Source organism: Chionomys nivalis, chromosome 2, assembly GCF_950005125.1.
Source record: "Chionomys nivalis chromosome 2, mChiNiv1.1, whole genome shotgun sequence".
Lineage (NCBI taxonomy): Eukaryota > Metazoa > Chordata > Mammalia > Rodentia > Cricetidae > Chionomys > Chionomys nivalis.
Window position 1 is genome coordinate 3,725,216 of NC_080087.1, and position 27,483 is coordinate 3,752,698.

At 40.6% G+C, this 27,483-nt stretch overlaps 1 protein-coding gene across 1 annotated transcript in view; it reads right to left on the reverse strand.

The window, feature by feature from the left end:
• Positions 1 to 8,601: 8,601 nt before the first annotated feature.
• The window catches only part of Chd1 (chromodomain helicase DNA binding protein 1), a 73,088-nt gene continuing 54,206 nt past the window's right edge, over positions 8,602 to 27,483 (reverse strand). Inside the window, exons 31-36 of the mRNA XM_057759363.1 lie at positions 27,056 to 27,196; positions 21,514 to 21,692; positions 15,078 to 15,174; positions 14,176 to 14,227; positions 12,397 to 12,604; positions 8,602 to 11,188 (exon numbers count right to left, since the gene is read on the reverse strand). Of these exons, the coding sequence (XP_057615346.1) occupies positions 10,843 to 11,188; positions 12,397 to 12,604; positions 14,176 to 14,227; positions 15,078 to 15,174; positions 21,514 to 21,692; positions 27,056 to 27,196 (1,023 nt within the window). The 3' untranslated portion in view covers positions 8,602 to 10,842. The remainder of the gene's footprint in view (positions 11,189 to 12,396; positions 12,605 to 14,175; positions 14,228 to 15,077; positions 15,175 to 21,513; positions 21,693 to 27,055; positions 27,197 to 27,483) is intronic.

Sequence of the window (27,483 nt, forward strand, 5' to 3'; positions counted from 1 at the left end):
ACCCCCATCCCACCCTACCCCCAAGATTCCAATTTTTTGCCCAGCACTCTTGTCTATTTCCCATAGCCAGGAGGATAACTATATGTTTTTCCTTGGGTTTGCCCTCTTGTTTAGCTTCTTTAGGACCACATATTATAGACTCAGAGGCCCCCTATCCATAGCTAGAAACCAATTATGAGTGAGTACATCCCATGATCTTCTTTTTGGGTCTGGGTTACCTCACTCAGGATAGTATTTTCTATTTCCATCCATTTGCATGCAAAATTCGAGAAGTCATTGTTTTTTACTGCAGAGTAGTACTCTAATGTGTATATATTCCACACTTTCTTCATCCATTCTTCCATTGAAGGACACCTAGGATGCTTCCAGGTTCTGGCTATTACAAATAATGCTGCTATGAACATAGTTGAACAAATGCTTTTGTCATATGATAGGGAATCTCTTAGGTATATTCCCAGGAGTGGTATTGCTGGGTTCAGGGGTAGGTTGATCCCAATTTTTCTGAGAAACCGCCACACTGATTTCCAAAGTGGTTGCACAAGTTTGCAGTCCCACCAGCAATGGATGAGGGTACCCCTTTCTCCACAACCTCTCCAGCAAAGGCTATCATTGGTGTTTTTGATTTTAGCCATTCTGACAGGTGTAAGATGATATCTCAAAGTTGTTTTGATTTGCATTTCTCTGATCGCTAAGGAGGTTGAGCATGACCTTAAGTATCTTTTGGCCATTTGAACTTCTTCTGTTGAGAATTCTCTGTTCAGTTCAGTGCCCCATTTTTTAATTGGGTTAATTATCATTTTAACGTCTAGTTTCTTGAGTTCTTTATATATTTTGGAGATCAGACCTTTGTCTGTTGCGGGGTTGGTGAAGATCTTCTCCCAGTCAGTAGGGTGCCTTTTTGTCTTAGTGACAGTATCCTTTGCTTTACAGAAGCTTCTCAGTTTCAGGAGGTCCCATTTATTCAAGGTCCTAATGAGGAGCAGAAGGAGGGAGAACATGTACAACGAAGTCAGGACCACGAGGGGTGCACCCACCCACTGAGACAGTCGGACCGATCTATTGGGAGCTCACCAAGGCCAGCTGGACTGTGACTGAAAAAGCATGGGATAAAACCGGACTCTCTGAACATGGCGGACAATGAGAGCTGACAAGAGGCCAAGGACAATGGCACGGGGTGTTGATCCTACTTCAGGTTCTGGCTTTGTGGGAGCCTAGACAGTTTGGATGTTCAACTTCCTAGATCTGGATGGAGGGGGGAGGACCTTGGACTTTCCACAGGGCAGGGAACCCTGACTGCTCCTGGGACTGGAGAGGGAGGAGAAGAGGAGTGGGGGGGGAAGGGGGAGAGGGGAGGGAGGAGGGGGAGGGAAATGGGAGGCGGGGAGGAGGCGGAAAATTTTTTTTTCAATAAAAAAAATGAATAAATCTAAAACAAAAAGTCTATTCAGAAGAACTGATGAGATCTCTGCTCAGCAGTGGCAATTTGTTTTATCATGTGACTGAAATAAGCAATAAGGTAACTGATCCTAAAAGGAATAATCTTTTTATCTGTATGCTCAAGATATCTTGAGACTTTGTGGCATTGACTGGTTTAATTCACTTTTAGTGTCTTCATACACTGTGGGTTCATAACTCACACAATGTAAGTCTTCATCACTTACCTTATGAAAGCAAACTGAAACGGGGCTTCATTCCCATAATTTCAGATACATTTGGCGGCCAGAAGAGGGCACTGGGGATCTTCCTCGATTGATTTTCATCACACCCATTTGAGAAAGACCCTCTCGCTGAACCAGAAGCTCACCATTGAGATTTATTAGCATGACTTAAGGGCTGTGGTCCAGCTAGTCCAACAATGGCTGTCTACCAATGGAAGGTCCAAGAATCCAGTAGTTGTTCAGCCCATGAGACTGGATGTCTCAGATGGTCTTCAGTATATGCCAGAATCCCAAATAAATGCAGGCTCTAATGCCAGTGAAGGAGTGGACTTGCCAGCAAGAGCAAGGGCAAGTGGGCAAGGAACAAAGCTTCCCTTCTTCCACGCCCTTTACACAGGCTGCCACCAGGTGTGGCCCAGATTAAAGGTGGACCTTCTCACCTCAAAAGATCTGTATTAAAAGTGGGTCTTCTCACTTCAAATGATTCAGTTAAGAGAATCCTTCACAGGTGGACCCAGCTGCTTGGATTTTAGTTAATTCCAGATGTAGTCAAGTTGACAACCAAGAATAGCCATCACAACAGGTATGGCATTATGTCCCAGGACACACCTATGTAGTCAACAGACTTTTATATATATATAAACGTTTATACATATATATATATATATATATATATATATTAAAATAACCTAATTTTTTTTAAAAAAACAAAACACTATTTTCAACAATGATTCTTGGAAAACTGAATCCATATGGGGGAGTGATCTCAAGTTGTACTTTTTCTATTAAAAACTCATATGTGGGGGCTGGAGAGATGGCTCAGTGCTTAGGATCACTGGCTGCTCCTCCAGAGGACCCGAGTTAGGTTCTCAATACTCACATGACAGTTCACAACTGTCTGTAATGCTGTTTCAGGGACTCTAGTGCCCTCTATTGGCCGACACAGGTATCAAGCAGCCAACAGGCACACAGGCAAAACACTCATACACAGAAAGTAAATAAATATAAAGGCTTTATTTTAAAAAACTGAATCACGATGGGAAATGATATATAAGTCAAGCCCAAAATGAAAGCAGGAGACACTTGACCAAACCGCAAAAAGCAATTTTATGCCTAGTGCTCACAGAGGCAGAAGAGTGTACTGGACCCCCTAGAGCTAGAGCTAAAGACCGCCATGTGGATGCTGGGAACCACTGCCGGAGCAGTAAGTGCTCTGAACCACTGAGCCACCTCTCTAGACCCCTAATTAATTTTTAATGAAATCATAAAACCCTGCTACATGAAGCAATCCCAAGGAAAAGAACACAGCAGGTGGCATTATTACACTACTTGACTTCAAAACATATGAACAAACTCTAGGAATCAAAACAGAACAGTACTGGCATAAATACAGACCAGTGAGACAAAATTTACCTGAAAGTAAGTCCATCCACTTATACCAACTGAATTCTAAAACGTGTGCATAGAATATGCATCAGAAACAAGATGCTAGAAGTGGGTATCCACGAGAAGAAAAAAGGAACTAGGCCCCTACCTCACACAGTGTACAAAAAAAAATGAACTCAAAGTATACTAAGTAAATATAAGGCCAGAAACAGTGAACTGCAAGATTAAAACATCAGAGAAATACCTCAAAACTCAACAGGGAAAAAAAAACACACCCTAATTTAAAAACACATAATGGGTTCAATGAGACATGTATCTTCAAAAACATTTAAGTGACCAATAAGTATATAGAAAAAAATGTTCACATTAGAGAGAAACACAAATCAAAACCTCAATGAGATATATCACCTCAATCAGAATAGCTAGTGCCAAAGTTCTGGAGAGGATACGGAGAGAGTGGTACCACATTACATTAATGATAAAAGTATAAATTAATTCAGCCATTTGCAAAAAGAGTATGAAACTTCCTCCAAAAATTGGAACTGCCACATGACCCAGTTATTCTACCATTTGGTTGTAATAAAAGGAAAAAAAATGTGTTAAAGAGGTAACCACATGCCCAGGTCACAGCTGTACTTATTCGTAATAACCGCTGGAGTGGCATTTCAATTGCATTTTAATAATTAAAGACTGCCTGAAGATCAGAGAGTAAAGCAGCCCCATGGGTCAGCCTTACAGACCAGGTAATGGTAACACACACCTTTAATCCCAGTAGCCACACTAGTTGCCATAGAAACCGGGCAGTGCATGCTTTTCATCACAGTGGTACATGCTTTTAATGCCAGCTCTAGAGAGGAATATAAGACAGGAGGAGACTGCTCTCAACACAAAGTCTCATTCTGAGATTCCTGGAGACAGGATCATCATTTCAGACTGAGGCCAAGGTAAAAGCCAATGACTAGCTGCTTTGTTTTTCAAATCTTCAGGTTAAACCCCAATCTCTCTCTCTGAGTTTTTATTTATTGTGCTTCATTTGATGCCCAAGATGGGGTGGAAAAACTAAACTGAATGCTGAGAAAAAGAAGGCAGAGTCAGGCAGACACCATGTAGCTGCTGAAGGAGAAGGATGCCAGAACCTTACCAGTAGGCCACAGCCTTGTGGCAATACACAGATTAATAGAAATGGATTAATTTAAGACATAAGAACTAGCCAGGAATATGCCTGCACCATCAGGCAAACAATGCTATAATTACTACACTATAATTATTCAGGTCTAGGCAGTCAGGAAATGAACATGCAATTTCTGTTTACAAACCACAAAATAGAAATTCAGAAATGGGCAGCTGATGGGGTGGAACATAAAAATGATGGAATACTATTCACTCATAAAATAATGAAATATCACTTACGACATTGATGGAAATGAGGCGTGTGTTGAGACAGGTGGATTCAAGCGCTGGATCTGACTTGTGGAATCTAAAGGGTTAGTTTATAAGAATGCGTGGTGGCTGTGGGAAGCTAAAGTGGGGAGAAGAGGCAGTGAACAGATGGCCAGTGAGAATGAAGTCACACTGAGTAAGAGCAAGTTCTAGTGTGCTCTTGCACCGCAGTGACTACAGTAGCGTGCTTCCAGAGGTATGAAGAGGGGTTTGAGTGTTTTTAACACACACACACACAAATGAGAAATGCCCAGTATAGGTTTTTCCTTATTTTAAGCTCCAACAGCTAGTTCTGATACAATGGTCACAGACAGCTTAAGTTAAACTAAAGATATCACACACACACACACACACACACACACACAAAAAATCCAAAGTCATGAATCTGTGAAAGAGATTAGTAAAGTGAGGTGGGGTTTAAAGAAATGAGAGATAAACAGAATGTGTGGGGGAGAGTAATGAGAATACATTATATATGTGTTTGAATCATAAGTAACAAAATTAAAACAAAAAATTCAGTGTTCTTCCCACCTGACCAGGCTAAAAACATATATGAAGCAATCTGCTAAAGGGAAACCCATGGAAATGTTCTTCCTAGTAACTAAAAAACAAAACCGCCTGCTTCTTCAAGATGAGCTGCTACTGCACCCACAAATGGAGCGTCACAGGGCAGTCAGAGGGCACAAACCCACTTGGGCATGGCAGTACCTGTGTTTAGTCCAAGTAGGAGGATCGGGAGTTCAAGGTTTTCCTCAGAATCAAAGTGAGTCAGTCACCAGTATGGGCTATGTGAGAATCTGTTCCACAGCCAGCAAACCTCCTCCCACAATTGAAGACAAAAGGCCAGGCTGGAGAGATGGCTCAGTGGTTAAAAGCACTGCCTGCTCTTCTGGCAGTCCTGGTTCATTTCCATCAGCAACTACACGGTTGCTCACAACCATCTAGAATGAGATTTGGTGTCCTCTTCTGGTGCATGTATATATAATAAAGAAATATTTTTTAGAAAAAATAAGTAAATAAATAAATAAAATGAAAGACAAACAAAAAGATAGAAGCAATGAACTATTGACACATGGGACATAGGAATCTCAATAACGCTGTGTAGGACAAAGTCGGACCAATGAGTGTTTGCTGCATGATCTCAACTACTTCAAATCTGTCAAATACAACTGTGAGCTATTGTACCTTAAGGCAGATCAGTGTGTGGTTTCCAGCACCACAGCTCATATGTGAGGATTAGTAGAACAGGGCACAATGAAAACTTTCAGAGAGGTGGGAGTATTCTCTATCATCTCTACAGCAGGAGATAGCATTGTCAGTCAGAGCTCACCAAGCATACATTATAATGCACTATATGATTTTTTTTTTTTTTTTTTTTTTTTGGTTTTTCGAGACAGGGTTTCGGTTCCTGTCCTGGAACTAGCTCTTGTAGACCAGGCTGGTCTTGAACTCACAGAGATCCACCTGCCTCTGCCTCCCGAGTGCTGGGATTAAAGGCATGCACTACCACCGCCCAGCACACTATATGATCTTACTATATGTAGAGTTTCTGAAAAAAACTGACCAAAACAAAAACAAAAAAAGGACAATTCACTAATGTTTTGCTTCTCAAAACACAGATAACTTAGAATGCTCCTCTTGTCCTAAGAAAAATGAAAGAAAACTAGAGAATCATAATTATTTTTTACCGACGACAGCAGAGATCACCAAGCAATGAACTCTAAAGGGTGACAAAACCCTTTAGAGGTGCTGGAACACAAGAACTGTAAACTCAAAGTCTGGCAGGAAGAGCTTGTAAGGCAGCTAGGGACGTGCATGCACACAAGTGCTGCAGGCAACTGTTCACAGGAAAGACAATGTATACTTGGGTATCAGTTTGAGACGGTTCAACATCCCTGATAGATTGCAGGACATCATAAAGCTCATTTCTCTGAAGGGGAAAAAGAAAAAAAAAAAGCCAAGTGTTGTAAGATCGTCCATACAGTACAGGAAAACAGTGTGGCAAGGTCATGCAGGAACAGTAGTGGCACATGCCTTTAATCCCAGCACTCAGGAGGCAGAAAGAGACTCATCTACACATGAGTTCCGAGCAAGCCAAGGCTACACATTAAGACCCGGCCCCATCTTAACTGCCCAGTCCCAAAAAGGAAGAAAAAGAAGTCAGAGGTCACAGTCACAAAAACAAGTATTTTATGACATCCTAAAAATTACAATTTTATATGTCTAACAACATACAAACATTTGTGTAGCACACCCATGGAAGACAGGCTCAAATAATGGAGGTCTTAATATTCTGTGTCTATTCTCCGGTGAGATCTCCACTAAAATCTCAACAAGCTCCTAACAGAAATTAGTAAGCTGGTTATAAAATAGATGTGGAAGCAATGAAATTCAAAGAATCGGAATAATTCTGAAAAAGGACACAGAACTAACATCTGTAAACTAGGGTGCTCAACGCCAACAGCAGTAAAAAGTGTGCCCTTGGCGTAAGGAAATAAACGCAATGAACAGGGCAAAGCAGGGACTTCAACAACACAGTAACACGTTCGGAAGCTGCCTCACAAGGAGTGAAAGTGAGATTCAGTGCTCAACAACCGTGAAAACATTTCAAGGTCAACTTGTTAGTACTATTTCTGCAATAAATTCAGGAAAATCTAACAGCTACTTGGTTTTGTTCTGTGTGGATAAACTAAAAGTTTGGCAGTTTGTGTGCGCTTCACTTCCTTATACAGACCATGAGCACAGAAAGTTGTGTATCTGCTAAAAACGTGCATGTCTTAGAGTCCTGCACTTCCCAGTTTTATTTTGCCTCACTTTATGTCGGCAAAAAGTAAAACGGCTCACATTAGAGTGGATCATAAAGTATCTAACTTGGCAGTTTGTCTGTCCCTTTGTGCCATAGCACAAGATGGGCAGTGGCCTTTATGGGTAAATGACCCAGCATGGAAAGTACCCGAGAGAATTTCAATGGAAATTGTTCTCTTCCAGACGCCTATAACTGAACATTCTAAAACTTCTAATTTGGAAGTTATCTCCAATATTCACACTGCTGCACTGTCCTTTAACTCAGTTCCACAAACCTTATATGCAACGCCACAGGGGGAAAAACAGCTGTATTGAATTTTAATGTTTGATATAGATATCCATTGTTTTACATATCAACTCAGAAACATCTAAAACTCATTTACTAAGTAATGAACCAAATTAATTGCTAAGCAACGAACTTCTAAAAATTTTAACAGAGATACTTTCATATTTAGATGAAGCTGGTAAACCTTAAAAACAAGTTTCAACACAATTAGTTTTTCCAAGCCCCAACCCCCAACCCTTTAAAGCTGCTGTAACAAGTTACTTATGACCCAAAGGTAATTTTCTAGCCAAAAAGTTGTTTTAGTGCAGATAAAACTGCCTAAACACGAGCCCGACAACAGATAGCCAAAGTGGAGGCCTCAGCCACCCATAACGAATTACAGGCAACTAAGGAATGCTGAGCAGTGCCAGGGAAGAACACCAGCTGGGCTGTGCAGGACCAACCAAATCATCAGCCCTGAACGTATGCATACAAGTAACATTATACAGACTGAACAGATTATAGTTAGGAACACACACACATTCACATAACAATTAATGGAAAAGAGGCCATGAATGTGAAAGAGGGGTACATTGGAGAGAAAGGAGAAATGATGTGATTATAATCTCAAAAATAATTGAATAAAACTGAAAAAAAAAACAAAACGCCATGCCATTTCAGTGGGACCGTTTTGTCAAGCCTGGCCTGTGACTTGCAGGTGCATGGTGGCTTGCAGGTGCAGAAAAACAGTTACAGAACAGAAACCAAACCATAGAGAGCTGGTAAATAGTCTCGAATAATCTTACCACAAAGTCCACTCAACCCTTTCACTCAAGTTGCAAAAATAGTAACTGAAACTGTCACATGGTTAACAGGCTGCATTTTACACATCACAAACGTGCTCTGGACTTACTGAAGCTGGTCTGGTCTCTCTCTAGTCTCCAGTCTAAAGACTAACTCATGCCCTACACACAGAGGGTTTTCTTTATAAGCAGACAAGCCGTTGCTTTTAATAAGAATCTTTTATTGTTTATTATTAAAATGGAAGGTTAATTGGTACAATGCTATGCATAATCTCTCACTTAAAAAATTAAACAAATGGATGAAAATAGAGCAGTGAGCATGTAAAAGACACAAAATAAGCACTTCTATAATGCCCTTGGTGTAGCTACATACTGACGCTATCCATTGCGTCTTAGCACTTTATGGCTTGCTCCTTTACTATGTAATTGATGACTTTTTACAAATAATTAACAGATTCAATAAATGTTACATACAGTTTTAGATTTGCAGTCAACTCAGCTAGTTAACTCAATTAAGTGTCAAACTGGTAAGAAAAAATAAAAATAAAAGAAATTAAGAGCCCATTCTTCAAAAATGCATTATTTTTCTACAAAATCTGTACAACAAACAGGCTTTTAAGCAAATGACCTAGCCACAGGGGCATGTAGTGCTAACCCTGAGCTATTGCTGTTAATATCAGGACTTATGGGAAATGTTCTTCAGGAATAAAATGATCATTTATCTTAAATGTGGAGAAAGTGAGAATTTTAAAAACTGTGTGCCAGCACTGAGTTCTATCATCATTTTTGTTTTTAATTATAACTAGATGTTTCAAAGTTGAGTTTTCCCCCAACACACAACCTCGCATATCAAAGATAAAAACTTATCTTTGACTTCAGGATAACTTTATGTCAAAGATATAACTGCTTTTTAAAAAGGTTGTTTTGTATAAACTTTAGACTTGGCTATACAAAAGGAAAATATAAATCCACAGACCAACTTTTAGATTTCCCCAAGAGCTAATCATTGGAGACACATCCAGAAGTAATCATCTATGATTACAAAGCATACATTAAAAATTCCCACTGAATATAAGAAAAAAATTGTGAATAAGTAAGGCACCGTAGAAGAGTAACAGCTATGGAAAGCAGACTTTCATAGAAAGATTCGGAGTCTTCCAAACACACAGTTGCAGTACTACAATCAACTTTCAGTGGTTTACCAAGATACCTTTCTTGCCCTGGAAGCTGTTACTTAACACAAAACAAAAGAAACAAAGATAAAATGCTTGAGGGAACAAGAGTGGAGCACAAAACTACAGGAGCCCACATATCCTTTTTCTTAAATTTAATTTGTCATATATAAGGTTTTTATGTACAATCAGTGTGCACTGTAACAGTTTATATTAAAAAGTTAATCAAATTCATCTAAAATGTTAACCTGGCTGCATAGCACATTTGACATTATTGCCCATACATGAGAAGGGAAAAGACATGGATTTACAGTAACTTTTGGCCATTTTGGATTCTGAAAGTGTTCATACACCTACCCTTTTAAACCAAATGCATCTGAAAAAGTTCCCAGAGCATCAAGTTTATGATTCGCGTATTACCCAACAGTTCTCTGGTAAAAGTACAAACATAATATTGACTTCCAAAAGAAGGGGTAAACACGTATCTAATAAAAATCCGATATAAAAAGAGGACTCAAAGGAAGAAGTGGCCCTTTCCCCGTTTTTACATTCTAAACAATGATTCCATCAAGACAAATCATTAAAAAGTGTTATTACACTGATTTTTTTTTTTTTTAAAAAGAAGGCCTGAGTTGGTAGGGAAAGGAACAGTCTGGGAAAACAAGCCTGAGAAGGGCGAGGAAGGAGAGCTCATTAATACATTTACAATAATTTACAGCCATCTTCTTCTGTAAAAAGGCATAATAATAATCACAAACAGGAAATTCCCGGATATATTACAGACATAAGTACAGGATTTAAATATTCAAGCTTGTGATGGAAGCGGCAAGGTGGTCGCAGTGTACAATGTAAACAAGTAGCTTTGGAAAGTGAACAAAGTCCTTGAGTGTTTTTTCTTTATTAAGAAAAGAACTCTCTTTCATTCCTTCCTGAAACATGATCACAGGTCAGAGTAAAGTTCATATACAAACATAATTTAAATGGAGTCAGTCGGAAACCACTGACATAAAAACAGTTTATTCAGCCTACACGGGAGGGCAGTGTTGAGGTCCCTGTTATAGTAAACATTTTCCATTTCTTTAAAAAAAAAAAAAAAGTACTGCCATATCTGCAGTACAGTGCAGCATAATCCTTAAATATAAAAATATTTTCTCTTCTGTTGGGATAATAGACCTTGCGTCCTGGGAAGAAGTAACAATACTGCTACTGATAGAAGAGCTGTTGCATCTTTCAAGTCATGTAAGGCAATTACTGTGTTGGTTTATCATCTATGGCTAAAACCAAAGTCCACATAGACAAGTTATCAGCTTCTGTTATGTTTTCCGGCTACTCCAGGTGTGCTCAGGTGTACTTTTGTGTTCAGTTGAATGTTCAAACGGAGACCTGGAGCCATAAGGAGACCTCTGATCTAAAGGTGACCGAGGGCCGGTGCTGGCAGCTCGGTGGTCCATTTGCCAATCGGAGAGAAACCGATAATCCCTGGAAGATTTATGATGTGTGTATTCAGAACTTGACCGGTGGTCCGAGTGCAGTCGATGGTCCGAGTGAGACCGATGGTCAGAATGACACCTGTCCTTCACACCTCCTTCCACACCTGACCTGTGCTCGCGACTCCTGTGGTCATCCAATTTTCTGTGTTTCTCTCTGTCACTATAGTACCTAATGCAAGAGAAATTTAGCCTTTTAGTCAAATTAGTAAGTTAAAGTTCCCAAGTAAAACCGTATAGAAAATTATAAGTATCTTAAAACGTATTTTAATTGTATAGAAGTTCAGTGTTTAATCAAACTTCATAAAAGTAGCTCAGAATAACTTTTCCTCTGCACCACAGAGTCGCCTCTAAAGCAGCTTTAGCAATCACTAGAAATCCCTACTTAGAAACAAATCACTCATCAGAAATCACCATGAAAATGCTGGTTCACAAGACCATAGAGCCAGCGTTTTAACTTTACTCACAAATCATTTCTATCAATGTACCTCAATGTCTGAGGCACTGAAATAATCACAACTATGCAGAATCCCTCAAAACTGAAGCCATTTACAAACCTCTAGGAGGAAAATTTAAAATAGAAGAATGTAGTCTAAGAAATTCATATTGAAACTTTCCATTTAGTCTATGATGTCATTTAAACATTTTCTCATGCAATTAGTTACGTAATAATGCATATATCAAGAAATTGACCCCAATAAGAAATCTCTAACATATAGCTGCCTTTTCAGATAAAATGCTCTTACTGACCAAAGATTCTTATGACAAAATGTCCTAAGTTTGTGACATTACTGGCATACGCAGTCACAGATATGGCTTCTTCTTGCCATACGTCTCTAATGGAGAGCCCTTCTGCAGTTACTGTACTTAAGTAGTAAGGGCTCCAGAGTGGCACCTTCGGCCCCTCTTACTTTTTTCTCATCTTTACGTTTATCTTTCAGTTTTCTGAACTTAAATATTAGCAATGATCACAAATTATTAAGAAGACTTTTTACACAATAAAGGAATAAAGTGTATTTTGCAGTTAAATTATATTTTGCCTCAGAGGATTTCAATATCCAATGCAGAATTCTCCCCATAGAAAGCCTGTCCTTGTGCCAACACTCTGCAAATGCAACTATAACAAACTACACTACTTAAAATTACAAAACTTTTAGATCTCATTGCATATTCTGATACCAATTTAATACTTCAAAAACCATTTTAGAGAAAAAGTTATAAATATTAACATGAAAGTACTATCAATTTTTAAATTTATAAGCGAATAAGATTTGATGTGCTCTCATGAAAATGAAATGGGTCTATCCCGAAAGTACCAAATGTAATTAAGAAGAGAATGATGGGTAGAAGAAAAAGCTCCGAAGTCGCTTTCCAGTTTACCTGCTGTCTTGCTTGTAGTGGTCCCATTCCCGATGGTCTTTGCCATTGCTAAATGAAGAGTAGGGTCTTTTCCTGGAATCACTCTTCTTATAAGAATCTCCCTGGTGGCGGTCTTTATGATGATCATGGTACTGAGATAAGTGTCTATCAGAAGAATAACTGTCCCTGCTGCTATCATCATGATTCGTCTCTTTTAACCTTTCCATGTCTATTAAATAAATAAGTGAAACTTTATTAATAAATTTTAAAATGTCTTACAAATACTTAAAATATTAACTCCTGGCAAAACAAAATCAACTCTCAAATATAGGTAGCTAAAGCATTTTTAAAATGGTTTATAAACATAGAACCAAAGCTTTTAAAGGGTTTTGCAGTAAGGGCAGCTCCCACCCCTCATCAAATCCTCTCTACAGCAAATGAGACCATCACAGAAAACCCCAACTGGACACTATAAAGGAATCAATGGATTATGGGGAGCTCAGCCCCAATGGACACATCTGCATCACAGCTCCTACACCTGTGATTGAGGGAATATTGAAGAAGAGGAGACAGAGAAGCCAGAATACTATGAAGTCTGTGGTAACACAAGTCTCTCCTAAAAATGACTGCAGAAAATAGGCCCAGAACAATGGCAATATCAGTGGACACATTAATAAGGACAGAGAATTCTGTGGGGTCCCACCCCTAGACAAAGAAGCTCAGGAGATTTTTTAGCTTCTCCCCAGTGATGAGCCCCCTTATTAGTTGTCCAGTGCAAAATGGTCAGTCCTAAACCCATATACAAACAAAACCAAAACAGATCAGCAGGTTCTATTAATATAGAACATGAACTCACACACACACACACACACGCCAAGGAAAAAACACATCAGCAGGTTCCATTAATACAGAACATGAGCTCATGCACACACACACCAAGGGAAAAAAAGGTTATCATCTTCAGAGTGGGAGAGCATGGGGGCAGATTCGAAGGAGGAAAGAGGGGGAACGTGATGTAATCACAACTGAGAACTACCGAGGCACATGTGTCTCAGACTGTATTTTGGAGTCACAGAATAAGCATTCCTTTTTTTTTTTTTTTTTTTTTTTTTTGGTTTTTCAAGACAGGGTTTCTCTGTGGTTGTGGAGCCTGTCCTGGAACTAGCTCTTGTAGACCAGGCTGGTCTCGAACTCCAGAGATCCGCCTGCCTCTGCCTCCCAAGTGCTGGGATTAAAGGCGTGCGCCACCACCGCCCGGCCAGCATTCCTTTTTTTAAATAGCCCACAATTACCAGAAATTGGCTTAAAGGCTTGTTTTTAGAAGGAACAACTGAAACAGTATTTAAAATAATTTAAATAATTATAAACGCACTTTGAACAATAATAACAGCTTTAAAGAATAATTTGACTTAATAAACAAAAGTAAGGGGGCGCCTGGGGAGCTACACCTTACAAATTAAAAATGTCTGCAAGATCTGCAAGATTATGAGGCCCTTAGTTCATATCCTAGCACCCACATAGCAAGCCTGACCAAGTTCCAAGGAAGCAAACAGAAGAGGATTACAAATGCTTGCTGGGCTGCAGGCTGAAAATTGTGGGTCCAAGCTCATAGCACCTCCCTCTAAGGTACTGGCAGGAAAGGCTATGCAAACCCTCTGTAGCCTGTGCTCCCACTGCTCACACTCACAGACCACATACACACAAGAAGTAAGCTCACACAAACAAAAATGAAATAAAACCAAGCATACAGGCAAGTGCAAAAACACACACGGGGGTGGGGGGGGAGTCTTAAATGTTTACCTGGATTTCTAACCACATGAGGAGTAACGTTGCTGTTCTGGTCACTGTTTTGCTAAAATAGAACACACACATATCAGGCACTTTCAAGTAGCCTAAAATACTCTCACAGGATAGTGCGTATAACAGTGGGTTTAGGTTGGATATCCTTAAGAAGATTCTGATGTTGTAAGGTTTTCACATTCTATAAGTACATAGAATATATAAATATAAAATTTATAATTTTCTTTAAACAAAACAATTCCCTTCACGTTTTTAAAAATTGACTTTGAAATAATTTCAGAGAGATGCTGAAGACGACGGGCATCGCCCACCTGCTGGTGCTAGTCCATGTGGCACAGCAGAAAGAGCCAACCATGACACAGTACTGCCAGCTCAACTGTCTTCCCGTCAGATTCTCATTTCTCCTGCATCCTCTGCTCCAGAAGCTATCACGTCTCTGTAGCGATCTTTTCTTCTATACCTTGACAATTTTTATGAGTATTGTTCAATCCTTTTATTGAACAACCCTCCAATGCAGTGTGTCTGAAAATTTCTAGTTAAATCACATTATACACTGTCGGTGACAACGTCACAGATAGGGTATGCTTCTCTGTACAGAAACTGAGGTTTTCACACTGTTTGGTTAAGATGATTTAAGATGTCACACAGCTTCTCTTTTGTAAAAATAATATGCTCCTTTCATAATCACTATCTCACAAGACCAATTTAATATCCTGTTTCCTTGCCTATTGCTAATGCTGTGGATCTTGTTTATGCCAGGTACAGTGCTCAAGTGCTACTTATTTAATTTAGTCATTACTTCTACATTTGTTAACTGAATTCTCCATTTGTTATTGGATAATAAAGAAGGTATATGGTCTCAATAACATAATTTAAGGAATAAAGTATTATATATCACTTACCTGAGATTCTTGTCGTTTTTTAATAGCATGCTTATACAGTTTATGCAATTTTCTTGCATCAAACTCAGTAAACTTAGATACAAAAATCCACAGGTTTCTAGAAGGAAAAAAAAATGGCAAATTAATATGGTAAAAAAATATTTAGTTTTAACATAGAACCTCCTATAACTCTCTTTATACACTAAGGATAGCCATAGCCCTCCCTCTATAAAACAAAGTGTACACTAAAGAAGTCAATTATCAGAGACCAATAAGATAACTCAGCGGGTAAAGGTACCAGCTACCAGGTCTGACAACTTGGGTTCAAACCCAGGAACTCCATGGCGGAGAGAACCAAGTCTCTCCAGAAGTTCTTTGATCTTCATACACGTGCTATGGTATGCTCAGGCACACATGCATAAGCAAACACACAGAAAAAATAATTTTAAGTAATAAAATAATGAAATTAATCTTGGTGTCTACTTTCCAAAATTCCACGCACACAGGAGTTTCCAATCACACGAATATTTTATTTCTCGTTCAAAACCCTTCATTTTTTTTTGGAATGAAATCTAGTGTTTGATCCTAATCTAAAATGTAATAAATACATATAAAACTAAGCAAGTATCAAAGGTTCATTTTGTAATGTAGATTATGTGTGTAATATCAGCTGCATTCATAGCTGAATAAGAACAGTAGCAGGTAACAGCTTAATCCTAAATAATACATTACAATAATTTTCATTTTCAATGGTAATATAATGGCCACAAGAGTAACAGAAGGAAGACAAATCTGGAGTACAAAGTGTGTCTAGTGTCTAGGCCTATTCCACCCAAAGGCAGACAGTAGTGTAACAGGTGCGTGCAACACAGCTCCAATTATCAAACGCTCTGCCAAATTCAACCTGTTAGCTTAGTTGTCATCAGACAAAAAACACAGTAGTCATATTTATCTTAAAATATAATTTGAAAGCAAACCTGGTTGAAATAACAAATTGAATGACACCTAAAAGCTACAGAAACAGAAGATTCACCTAGCTTTTCAATAATAGACTGGCTTTAACATACACATTCTGCAGTTACAACAAGAGGTAGGGTTTTATTAGCAAATTGCCTTTTGGTTAATAATTAAATTCTTCTATAAAATACATTTTGTTTTAGAAAAATATCTCATTGTGGCAAAGGGACAACCATCAGTACTCATAAACCCTTGTGCAAGGAGGGCAAACACAGGGCTTCCTCCATCATACCTACTTCAACCCCTCAGAGACCCCCCATTTCTGCTTGTAAAATATTAGTATTACTTCAGACATTCTCTGTGCCTGTGTGCAGTGTGTGCCCATGTCTACATGTATGTGGGTACATGTGTACAGTGGTACATGTACACGCAAGACTGTCTTCTTCAATCACATTATACCTGTAGACTGAACTGAGGGCACACCTCACCTGGCTGACCTCCACAATACATGCACTGTGAACTCTGCATTTCCAGAGGGCTGTCATGTCCACCTGGCTTTTCTGGGGTCTTGGGGATCCAAACTCAGGTCCCCAAGCTTGGAATACAAACGCTTTATGCATGAAGACATGCCCCCAGCCCTAACTTCAGAGTTCTTAAAAGGTATTGTTGTATAAACAGCAAGTGTGTGAGAAATATGGAAATGGGAAACAAACAAAATGCAAATATTCTATCCTTTTGGTCCTCAATGGATATAGTGGCCTTTAAATAAAAGCTAGCATTCCAGTCAGGCGGTGGTGGCGCACGCCTTTAATCCCAGCACTTGGGAGGCAGAGACAGGCGGTTCTCTGTGAGGCCAGCCTGGTCTACAGAGTGAGTTCCAGGACAGCCAGGGCTACATAGATAAACCCTGCCTTGAAAAAACAAAAACCTAGCATTTCATTTTAGTTGTTTTTAAGACACATGGTACAAAAATAGAGAGAAACATGGAGCAATAAAGAAGGGGAGCAACCATGACTGCTGTGGAAACAAGTGCAGCTCTACAAAGGCGCAGGTCTTCACCTTCTCCGTTCTGGAAACTATTCTTGAGGTGTCCACAGGTCAGGTCTTTTATTATCTGCTTTTTTTTTTTCTCGACTTATTTCTGTTTCAACAGTGTTAGCTATGAAACCCAGGACCTCATGCCCAACGATAAGTCTTAATATGAGCTATTCTTTCTTTTCTTCTGTATTTTATTATTTTATAAATACTTTTATTATTTTGTCCATGTTCTATGTGTGCAGGCATGTACGCTACGGGGCATATGTGGTAGCACTCTACTCCTACCATGTGGATACCTCCTGGGGATTGAGTTCAGTCATCAGGGCTAGCAGAAGGCACCTTTATCCACTGAGCTATCTTGTTAGGCTCAACTTTTGCTTTTAAAAAAGAAAAACTTTTCTCCAAAAAAAAAGCACTAAAATTAGAGCAAAGGTCTTTCCATTTTCTAGGTTACTAGCCATATGTGGGTGTGTGGGGGGGGGTGTTTCCCCTTTTACCTTTAAGGAAATTTGTATAACCACACAGTGCAGGGAGGAACAAACAGCAAAGACCAAACATCAAGGTGGCTAAGAACTAAATAAGGAAGAGAGGATTAAGTGAGGGAAGAGTGAGGGAGAAACTGTGGAAGGACAACTAACACGAAGGTCACCTGAAGGTCATATGGAAACCTGCTACTGTAGATTTCTAAAATATATTCATGTATGAAAGGAATCTAAATGGGATTATTATACCATGGGAGAGAGACTGCTGTAACTAGACCTCTTATACCACCAAGTCAAACCATCAGTACCAGGAATGGGTTACATCTAGTGGAGTCACTGGCCAAACAAACAAGCATTAATACCCTTTGTTGAAGACAAATATATCATCAAATATGCAGAAGTACAGCTGGTGCCTAGACCCTTCACCCCTATTGACTAGTGTTCATGGTTCTGGAAGGTACTCTGCTTGCCACAAGAGAAGGAAGGAAACCAGCTACAAACCTTGCAACAGTGACCTGCCTATCAGACATGCTGAGGCAACAGTGGTACAAACAATGTAGTAGTAACCAACTACCCTATGCTACATTAAATGGAACCCATGCCTGACACCGCTTGGGTGGCAGAACCTGAGACTGGGCAGGCCACAGGCTCAGGTGAAAAGGAGTTACTATTGTTCTGCTAGCGGGACACAGCAGTGAAAGGACTCCTGGCGACTCTGATGTGCCCACACATCAGCCTCACTCAGCCAACAAAGAAGCTTTCTCTTGCACTAGAGGAAGTTAATACAGAGACACACAACTGGACAATGTTCAAAGAATGAGAGACCTAGCAGGACTCTGTCCTAAACGGGATGTCTTCATCCTCTCCCCTCAGGGCTAAGGGATTGATGCAGAAGAGGAGGTGGGAAGATTGTAAGAGTCAGAGAGATGGACAACTCTAAGGAAGAGTTTCTGATAACAGGACTGATACTCATATGAACTCAGAGACTACAGCAGCACACACAGGTCCTGCACACGTTCAAGGTAGATGGGGGAAGTAGACATGACAGCCACCCTTAACCAAGGTGCAATCCATACCCGCTTGCAAAGGAAAGATTAGTTTTCTCCCATGGATCCTCACTGGGTATAGTTGGCCAACAGAAAATGAACTAAACGATATTTTCATAGGCTTTTTACCTCATAGTGCTTTGTTTGAGCACTTTTCGGTCTATTGGGCTATATATATATATAGTTAGTATATTTTATATTTTAGTTTCCATTTGTTAATATTTTTTATTGTTTCTGTCTATTTTTTAAAGAGGAGGAGAAAGGGGGGGTATGGAGCTAAATGGGTAGAAAAATCTGGAAGAAGTTAAGGGAAGAAAAATTGACCAGAACATATTGTATGAAAAAAAAAACTTTTTCAATTAAAAAAAGAGAAAAGAAGAAGAACTAAACAGAGGGAAAACTAAAGGATGTTTGCCTAAATGGGTGAACAAAAAGCAAGGTCTGAACATAGTATTTCGAGGGAAAATAACCCAACACGCTTAAAATCTCCTTTTCCTGCTCCTGGTAACTCCTCTCCCAACACACAACTTCTCTTCTCCTAGTAACAAAATCTGAACAATATCTGCATGTACTTGTCACTAAGACATTTCATCAAGATATTCCTGTCTCGAAAGCAGGAAAGTAAAGGTTTGCCTCTCTGCAAACCTGAAAATCTAAATACTAATTATAAGGTTTTAAAACCTGACAACTGGTGTATAATTAGAAGTAGCCCTTGGTAGTCTTGCCAAATGGTAACCCATTCTTGCCAAAAGGCATGATTTACAAAGTATTGCCAGACTTTCAAATCTGTACATTAAAAAAGTTGAAAAGAATTAATGGAATTCTTTAAAAATAGCAAATTAGTTTTAAGAATAATTTTCTGATTGTCTATGTTTTCCTAATTTTTATCAAAGGCGACAACCTAAAACACAACTGGAAACCACTGAGAACAAAATAAACTTCAGATCATGACCACAGCTAGATGGAGAGTTTGGTGAGAATATTCTTGTTAAAATCTAATATTCATGATTGATCATCATTGCTTTTGGGACTACATAAATTAGGGGGGGACTTGAGGGAACAATTCTGTTCATGCTAAAATAAAAAGTATAGTACAGCAGTGTCTACCAGAACCTACAGTTTTTCTTTCTGAAGTTTTAGTTAGCAAGAGTCTGAAAATACTTAACTGAAAATTCTAGATATAAACAACTTCTACATTTTTAAATTGCAAGTCACATCAAGTGCACGATGAAATCTTACTCTACAACCTACCCAAAGACCACTCTGTCCGTCCACCCGGACTGTCCGTCAGTCCTTCTCTAACACATCCATGCTGTAGATACATGATGTCCGAACATCAGATTGCCTGTGCTCATGTTCAGTCACCTTGTTTTACTGACGCCAAAAGCAGGAGTAATGATGTTGATAATTTGGAAATATCAAAGAGACACTTTAAGTAGAAGACAAAGTTTCCAATTTAATAAAGAAAAAAATCTATCACAGGATTAAATTGATGAGTTGCAGTGAGATGCATGCGTTTCTGTGGAGTGTAAAGGAAAACAAATGCTAGTTTTGTAGTCAATACCTCAAACAGTAAGTTACAGCCAGTGTGTGGTAGGGGCTCTATACGAAAAAAGAGCCAGGTGTGGTGGTGCACATAGGATCCAAAACACGCTAGGGAAAAGGAGGAAGAGTGAAGTTTGAAATCAGACTAGGTAACACAGTAAATTCAAATTCAGCTTTGGCTACAGAGAGAAACTGTCACTGGGGGAAAATAAACAGAATGGGGTGGAAATAAAGAAGAGGAGGGAAATCCATCATGTACTGAGGCCAATTTATAAAGTAAACGTTGTTACAGGTATGCATATATAGGAAAATAGTGGCGTATGATCCAGCATTCAGTACACCTGCGGTACCAGGCGTCAATGAAGAGATGGTTGTCATGAGCCCTATCCCTATAGAAAACAGATACATTGTAAAGAAACTGTGACATTACAAATACAGAACTTCAGGGATGTTTTTCATTGCCTGTAATATAATCAAAGTATACAACAGTTCAAAAATGAGCTGTTACTGCATATGGTTACAAAACCAGTTAGCCAACGTGGACTGAACAGTTTTATGGCAAACCCTGTGACCATTGCCATAGGTGAATCATTTCTCTAAAGGTGACAGCTCATTTTCTATTTGACTATAAATGCTTGATTTAACCTTCCAGCTTCCTTTTACAAATCGGTCCTCCATGAACATAGGAAGACACAGGGACAAGAACGGGGAGGGCAGCTGAGGTGGACACAGATGAGGACGTTAGTAGGTTAATGCCCAGTGCCGCTCAGCTACGCCTGTTTTCTCTCCTAACGTGTCTACGAGACTGACTCAACACATCCAGACCTAGTAATCATTAAAATGGCCAACCAATGAAATACACAGCTGATTAGGAAAATTTAAAAGACTGTTTCTACTAGTCCTAAAATAATAAAGTTTGCATTTTGTACTGTTAATAAGTGAGTTGATAGCATAAAGATTAATTGCTGATTTAATTTTGTGGACATAAACACATTTTAAAGAATGTAATCTGAACTGTAGTGAAATTACTTTTCACTATTTTCTAAGGTCAGAGATGCCACCTGAAGCTTATGAAACAAAATTAACAACAAAAAAAAAACTATAAAAGAAAAAAACTGAAACCAGGTGCTACAAAGACGGCTCAGAGTTAAGAACACATGGTAACTCTTCTAGAAGGACTGGGTTCCGTTCCCAGCACCCATGTCAGAGGGCTCACAGTCACCTACAATTCCAGATCAACGAGATGGAAAGCTCTCTTCTGGCTTTCATTGACAACTACATACTCACAGATGTAAGCAAAGCATTCAGTGTCCTCCTCATGTTGGAAGTAGAAAAATAAACCAAAAACACAGTTACACTTAAAATCATGACTCCAGCACTTCCACTTACTTTCTCCACTGCTTGATCTGCTCAGGATTGGAGTACTCCTTCAGACATTCCGTGATGTGGTCTCCGATCTTGATTAAACACTGTCTAGTGTGTTCCAGTTGCTCTCTTTCTGAAAGGCCTTTCTCAGGCCTGTCAAGCTGTTTCAAAGCGGCTTTTACTGGCCTCATTCTTTCTTTACACTTGAAAATAACAGAAATACATGTATTAAAAGCCCAATTCAGGTAAACTCTATTCATGATGTTCATATGAATGAACACAGCATTGCCTCACCACCTAAAACATTCTACACATCAGTATTTCCCCCTTTGGCTTACTTCAGGCAAAGAGTGCTTTCCATCATCACCTGACATTAGCTTTTGTGGAAGTCAAAGCTTTTGATTTTAAAGAACTTTGGCTACTTTGAATACTATAGTACCACTCTGACCAGAGCACACCACAGTCCACGCCAGGATGCACACACTACGGTAGACCAGAAGTGTTAAAAAGGAGCTCCACATGGTAAGCTATTAGCAAGCTAGCAAAAACAAAAATAAACTAGCAAAAATAAACAGCAAGCAAAAAAAAAGTATTAAAATGAATTCTTTAAAATCTTTAGGACAGAATATTGTGGCTACAAATGGCTTCCGCTACATTTCTAGGAGGCTGGAAAATAGGGACAGTCAACAGAAACCACTTTTCTTAATAAATACCTTACACGATTATAAAATGACATCTAAATTTTCTGATCCAGCTTTACTCAAGTAACACTATAAAAGCCAAGAGCTTTAGATAAATTTATGAAAATGACTGTTAAGAACGAATTTAAGTTGATGATAAGGAAATTGATTTAGTTCTACAAATATATGCACAAGTCATTATCAGACAATACATTTAATTAATCCAGTGCTATCTGGTTAAAAAAATCTTTGTACTCTTGTTCTGAAAGGCCACTATGAATGAATGATCTATTTAGCTGTTGATCTGTTCTTGGGTACTTCACTGTTTTACTACCTATTGGCAGAAGTTGGTAGACAGTTCTCCATTCTTCATCAGGAATAATTTAAAATCAAATCTGTGGATTACCGTGTTTTTCAACTGCATGTTGTGGAGCCGTAATTACAGCCCTGCACACAAGAACAGGGAGTAGGAGAGTCAGGGGCTGAAGGCATCCTGAGCTCACAAACGTTCAAGGCCAGCCTGGTAGACGTAAGGTACACAGTCCTCCCTCATAAAGAAAGGTCTGCAGCTCAGGAGAATGTAGGACTGGAAAGCATGAGAGATTGGGCTAGAGCAGCAGCAGAGTCTAAACCTGGGTATGGTGGTCTCTGCCTACACTCTAAGAACTCAGGAGGCAGAGGCAGGAGGATCAGAAGTTCTAAATCGTCCTTGGCTATATTTGAGGCCAGCCTGAGCTGTCACGTACGACATACTTCTCAAAAAAAAAAAAAGAAAAGAAAAGAAACAAAACAAAGCATCTTAAAAGACCACCACACTGGCCAGAAGGGGGTCTGTGACTATGTGAGAGAACCCCCCACCACCACACTGGCCAGAAGGGGGTCTGTGACTATGTGAGGGAACCCCCCCACCACACTGGACAGAAGGGGGTCTGTGACTATGCGAGGGAACCCCCACACACACTGGACAGAAGGGGGTCTGTGACTATGCGAGGGAATCCCCCCACACACTGGACAGAAGGGGGTCTGTGACTATGTCAGGGAACCCCCACACACACTGGACAGAAGGGGGTCTGTGACTATGTGAGGGAACCCCCCCCACTGGACAGAAGGGGGTCTGTGACTATGTGAGGGAACCCCCCACCACCACACTGGCCAGAAGGGGGTCTGTGACTATGTGAGGGAACCCCCCCACCACACTGGACAGAAGGGGGTCTGTGACTATGCGAGGGAACCCCCACACACACTGGACAGAAGGGGGTCTGTGACTATGCGAGGGAACCCCCACACACACTGGACAGAAGGGGGTCTGTGACTATGCGAGGGAACCCCCCACCACACTGGACAGAAGGGGGTCTGTGACTATGCGAGGGAACCCCCACACACACTGGACAGAAGGGGGTCTGTGACTATGCGAGGGAACCCCCCACCACACTGGACAGAAGGGGGTCTGTGACTATGCGAGGGAACCTCCCCACACACTGGACAGAAGGGGGTCTGTGACTATGCCAGGGAACCCCCCCACACACTGGACAGAAGGGGGTCTGTGACTATGTCAGGGAACCCCCCCCCCACTGGACAGACGGGGGTCTGTGACTATGCGAGGGAACCCCCTACCACACTGGACAGAAGGGGGTCTGTGACTATGCGAGGGAACCCCCCCCCACTGGACAGAAGGGGGTCTGTGACTATGTCAGGGAACCCCCCCCCACTGGACAGAAGGGGGTCTGTGACTATGTCAGGGAACCCCCCCCACTGGACAGAAGGGGGTCTGTGACTATGCGAGGGAACCCCCCACCACACTAGACAGAAGGGGGTCTGTGACTATGCGAGGGAACCCCCCACCACACTGGACAGAAGGGGGTCTGTGACTATGCGAGGGAACCCCCACACACACTGGACAGAAGGGGGTCTGTGACTATGCGAGGGAACCCCCCACCACACTGGACAGAAGGGGGTCTGTGACTATGCGAGGGAACCTCCCCACACACTGGACAGAAGGGGGTCTGTGACTATGCAAGGGAACCCCCCCACACACTGGACAGAAGGGGGTCTGTGACTATGTCAGGGAACCCCCCCCCCCCACTGGACAGAAGGGGGTCTGTGACTATGCGAGGGAACCCCCCACCACACTGGACAGAAGGGGGTCTGTGACTATGCGAGGGAACCCCCCCCACTGGACAGAAGGGGGTCTGTGACTATGTCAGGGAACCCCCCCCCACTGGACAGAAGGGGGTCTGTGACTATGTCAGGGAACCCCCCCCACTGGACAGAAGGGGGTCTGTGACTATGCGAGGGAACCCCCCACCACACTGGACAGAAGGGGGTCTGTGACTATGCGAGGGAACCCCCCACCACACTGGACAGAAGGGGGTCTGTGACTATGCGAGGGAACCCCCACACACACTGGACAGAAGGGAGTCTGTGACTATGTCAGGGAACCCCCAATCCTTTCCCGCTTTAGTCTTATTCACAGCTGCCCCTGCCCACTACTGGTCTCACAGTTTACTGAGCATTTTTAAGTCAGGCAGGTGTGGAGATCCAGAACCGTAAGCCCAGCACTTCACAGGCTACAGCAGGAGCGTGAGCTCAGAGTCAACCTGGGCAACAGGTGAGACCAGACTTCAAAACACAAGTGGGGTTGAGAGATGAGTTATTGGGCACTTGATCAAGACTGGCAACCTAAATTTTATTCCCAGAACGCACAGCAGAAGAACCAAGTCTCAAAAGCTATCATCTGACTTCTACATACCCTGCTGCAGGTGTCAGTACCAATATTATACTTACACACAACAAATAAAAATTTAAATTAAAAAAGAGAGAACATGTATGCAGCACATATATTGTTTTCTTAGGGTTATAACAAATCTAAAAAATAGAGAAGTAAACAGATATGACTTTATGGAATCGAGACTCTATAGTAAGAGGTGATAAGAAACAGTGATGTCAACTAAGAGCAAGGGGAAAAAGAACACAGAACCTTCCACCTAATTAAAATTTAGAAAAAAGTGATGCTTGTGAAGACAGAGCGTTTGACAGGTTTAGACAGAAGCTAGCATGTCTGAACCTGTGAGAGAAGTGGGGATGATGAGAGTTAACCAGACACCAAGCCTTTCACAAGTCTGAGAGGAATTTTAATCCTCAGAGATGGAAAGAACTCTGAAAGCTCAATGTACAGAAGTGACATGGTGTGACTTCACCTTTCCCATCATTTGTAAATACTGTGGGTACTGTGTGGATTAAACGATGTGGGCCGCTGTGACTTAGTGATGCAGTAGCTAGGACTTACTGAAGTAGAGTTAAGCTCAGAAAGTTTGGCTCAAGAATATATGCTTAAAGTCATTGCATCCTTTTTCTCTAGGATGCACAAAAGAACAAAGAAGAAATCCATGCATTGGGCACAGTAGGAAGCGTTCTACGTTAGCAACGACAGGAAACTCAGAAGACAAGAGGACAAGAGAAAAGTCAGGCGTGGTCTCCCCTTACTCAGAGAATCACTAGGATAAGGCAGTTCTACAGCGGTGGAAACTCCTTCAGCCAATGGCCTTTTAGATACCGGCCCGTTCTGGGTGTGGCCTGAGGTACTGCAAGTGCAAGGATTCAGTACCCAGCTTCCAGCACCTATAGGACTGTGAATCTCTACCCTTACTATGAGTTTTATCCCCAAATAAACCTTTGTAATACTCTATTCTGGGCTATCGTGGACCTCTTTAATACGCCTATATTTAATACGCCTATATTTAATGTTCTCACCACACATGATCTCTACTTCTGCCACTCTCCTCCAAGGCAGAATAGCTAAAAGCAATCAATAAGAAAATGGACGAGGAAGTCAGATCTAGGTCATAAACAAAAAGGTTATCCTGAAAAAGAAAAGGAATCCCAGAGTTCATAAGCCCAAAGAAGAGACACAGTCCAGACATATCACATATGCTTAAGAAAATGGAAGCCCACAGAAACTAGTACAAACCATTATGTTTAAAAGAATGTGGGGAAAAATGATCGAACCTATATTAGAACACATCTCAGAATCAGATAACAAATAAGTTCTTACTGTTTCATACTTTTGAGTCTAAATACACGAGAATAGGGACAAAAGCAGGAGCTGGACACTGAGGTGACACAGATATTAACCATGACTCCATGAACCCCGTTTCTGAAGCGGAGCCCCTCTCAAGCACTGCAGTTGATCAACACTGACAAAACTGACTTACAACTAAATTCAAGTCTAACAAACTAATGGCTCCAACTAAGAAAACATCCAGGTTCTAGAAATCTCTGACAAGATTTAACAAGGTATGCATTCATACGAGTAAAACTATGTGTGTATTTATAATAGTTACTTCTTTGCAGCCTGGAACAACACATTCTCTACTCTTAGGTTAAACTTTGTAAATTTCACACCTTCCTGTATCAATATGGTGGCTTCTCTGTTCCTTCATCTTGATTTCCTTTATAAGTGAACTTTTAAGTCTTTACTTATCTATAGTAATTTTTTTTAAAGATTTATTTATTCATTTATTATGATTATAGTGCTCTGTCTGCATGTGCATCTGGAGGCCAGAAGAGGGCACCAGATCTCATTACAGATGAGCCACCATGTGGTTGCTGGGAATTGAACTCAGGACCTCTGGAAGAACAGCCAGTGCTCTTAACCGCTGAGCCATCTCTCCAGCCCTATAGTAATTTTTTTAACTAATTTTCACCAAGGTTGAATTTAGTAACAACAACCGTTGCACACTAGCACTCAAATACTGTAAGCACTGGATCAGAAACTAAAGTATAAAATCCTCAATATAAAAGTTGCCTGAGTTATTTTTTTTTAAAACCCTCTGCTTCAGTTTTTTTTGAAGAATGAACAGTAGCAATTAAGACACTCGGGAGCTTACGATGCTGAATGTCTTCTGGTCCAGCTCTTCAGACTCCTCAGCTATGGGAACTGGCTCTCCACTTGCAGTGATATGAACCGGAGCGTCTGACACCACAGACTTTTTAGACCGGTCTTTACTTTCAGGCTTAGATTCATTCAACTGGAAAAAGAGAAAACAAAAGCCCAACCATAAAGACAGAACGATTAGCTCTTTTACAACAACTGCTCCTGTGTTCTACAAGTACTTATTCTCGGTGAACAGTCATCTTCCAACTTCATCCAGAGATCTCTCTCAGCCCTTGAACATGGTGCACTTTTACTACTGCTAGGTTTGTTAATAAAATTTCCTTGCTAATTTTCTAAACAACAAAGAATAAAGTCTCCTTTGTAATGTTATCTTCTAAAGAAGGCATTAAAAAGTGCTTAAACCAATTCCTCCCCTCAACT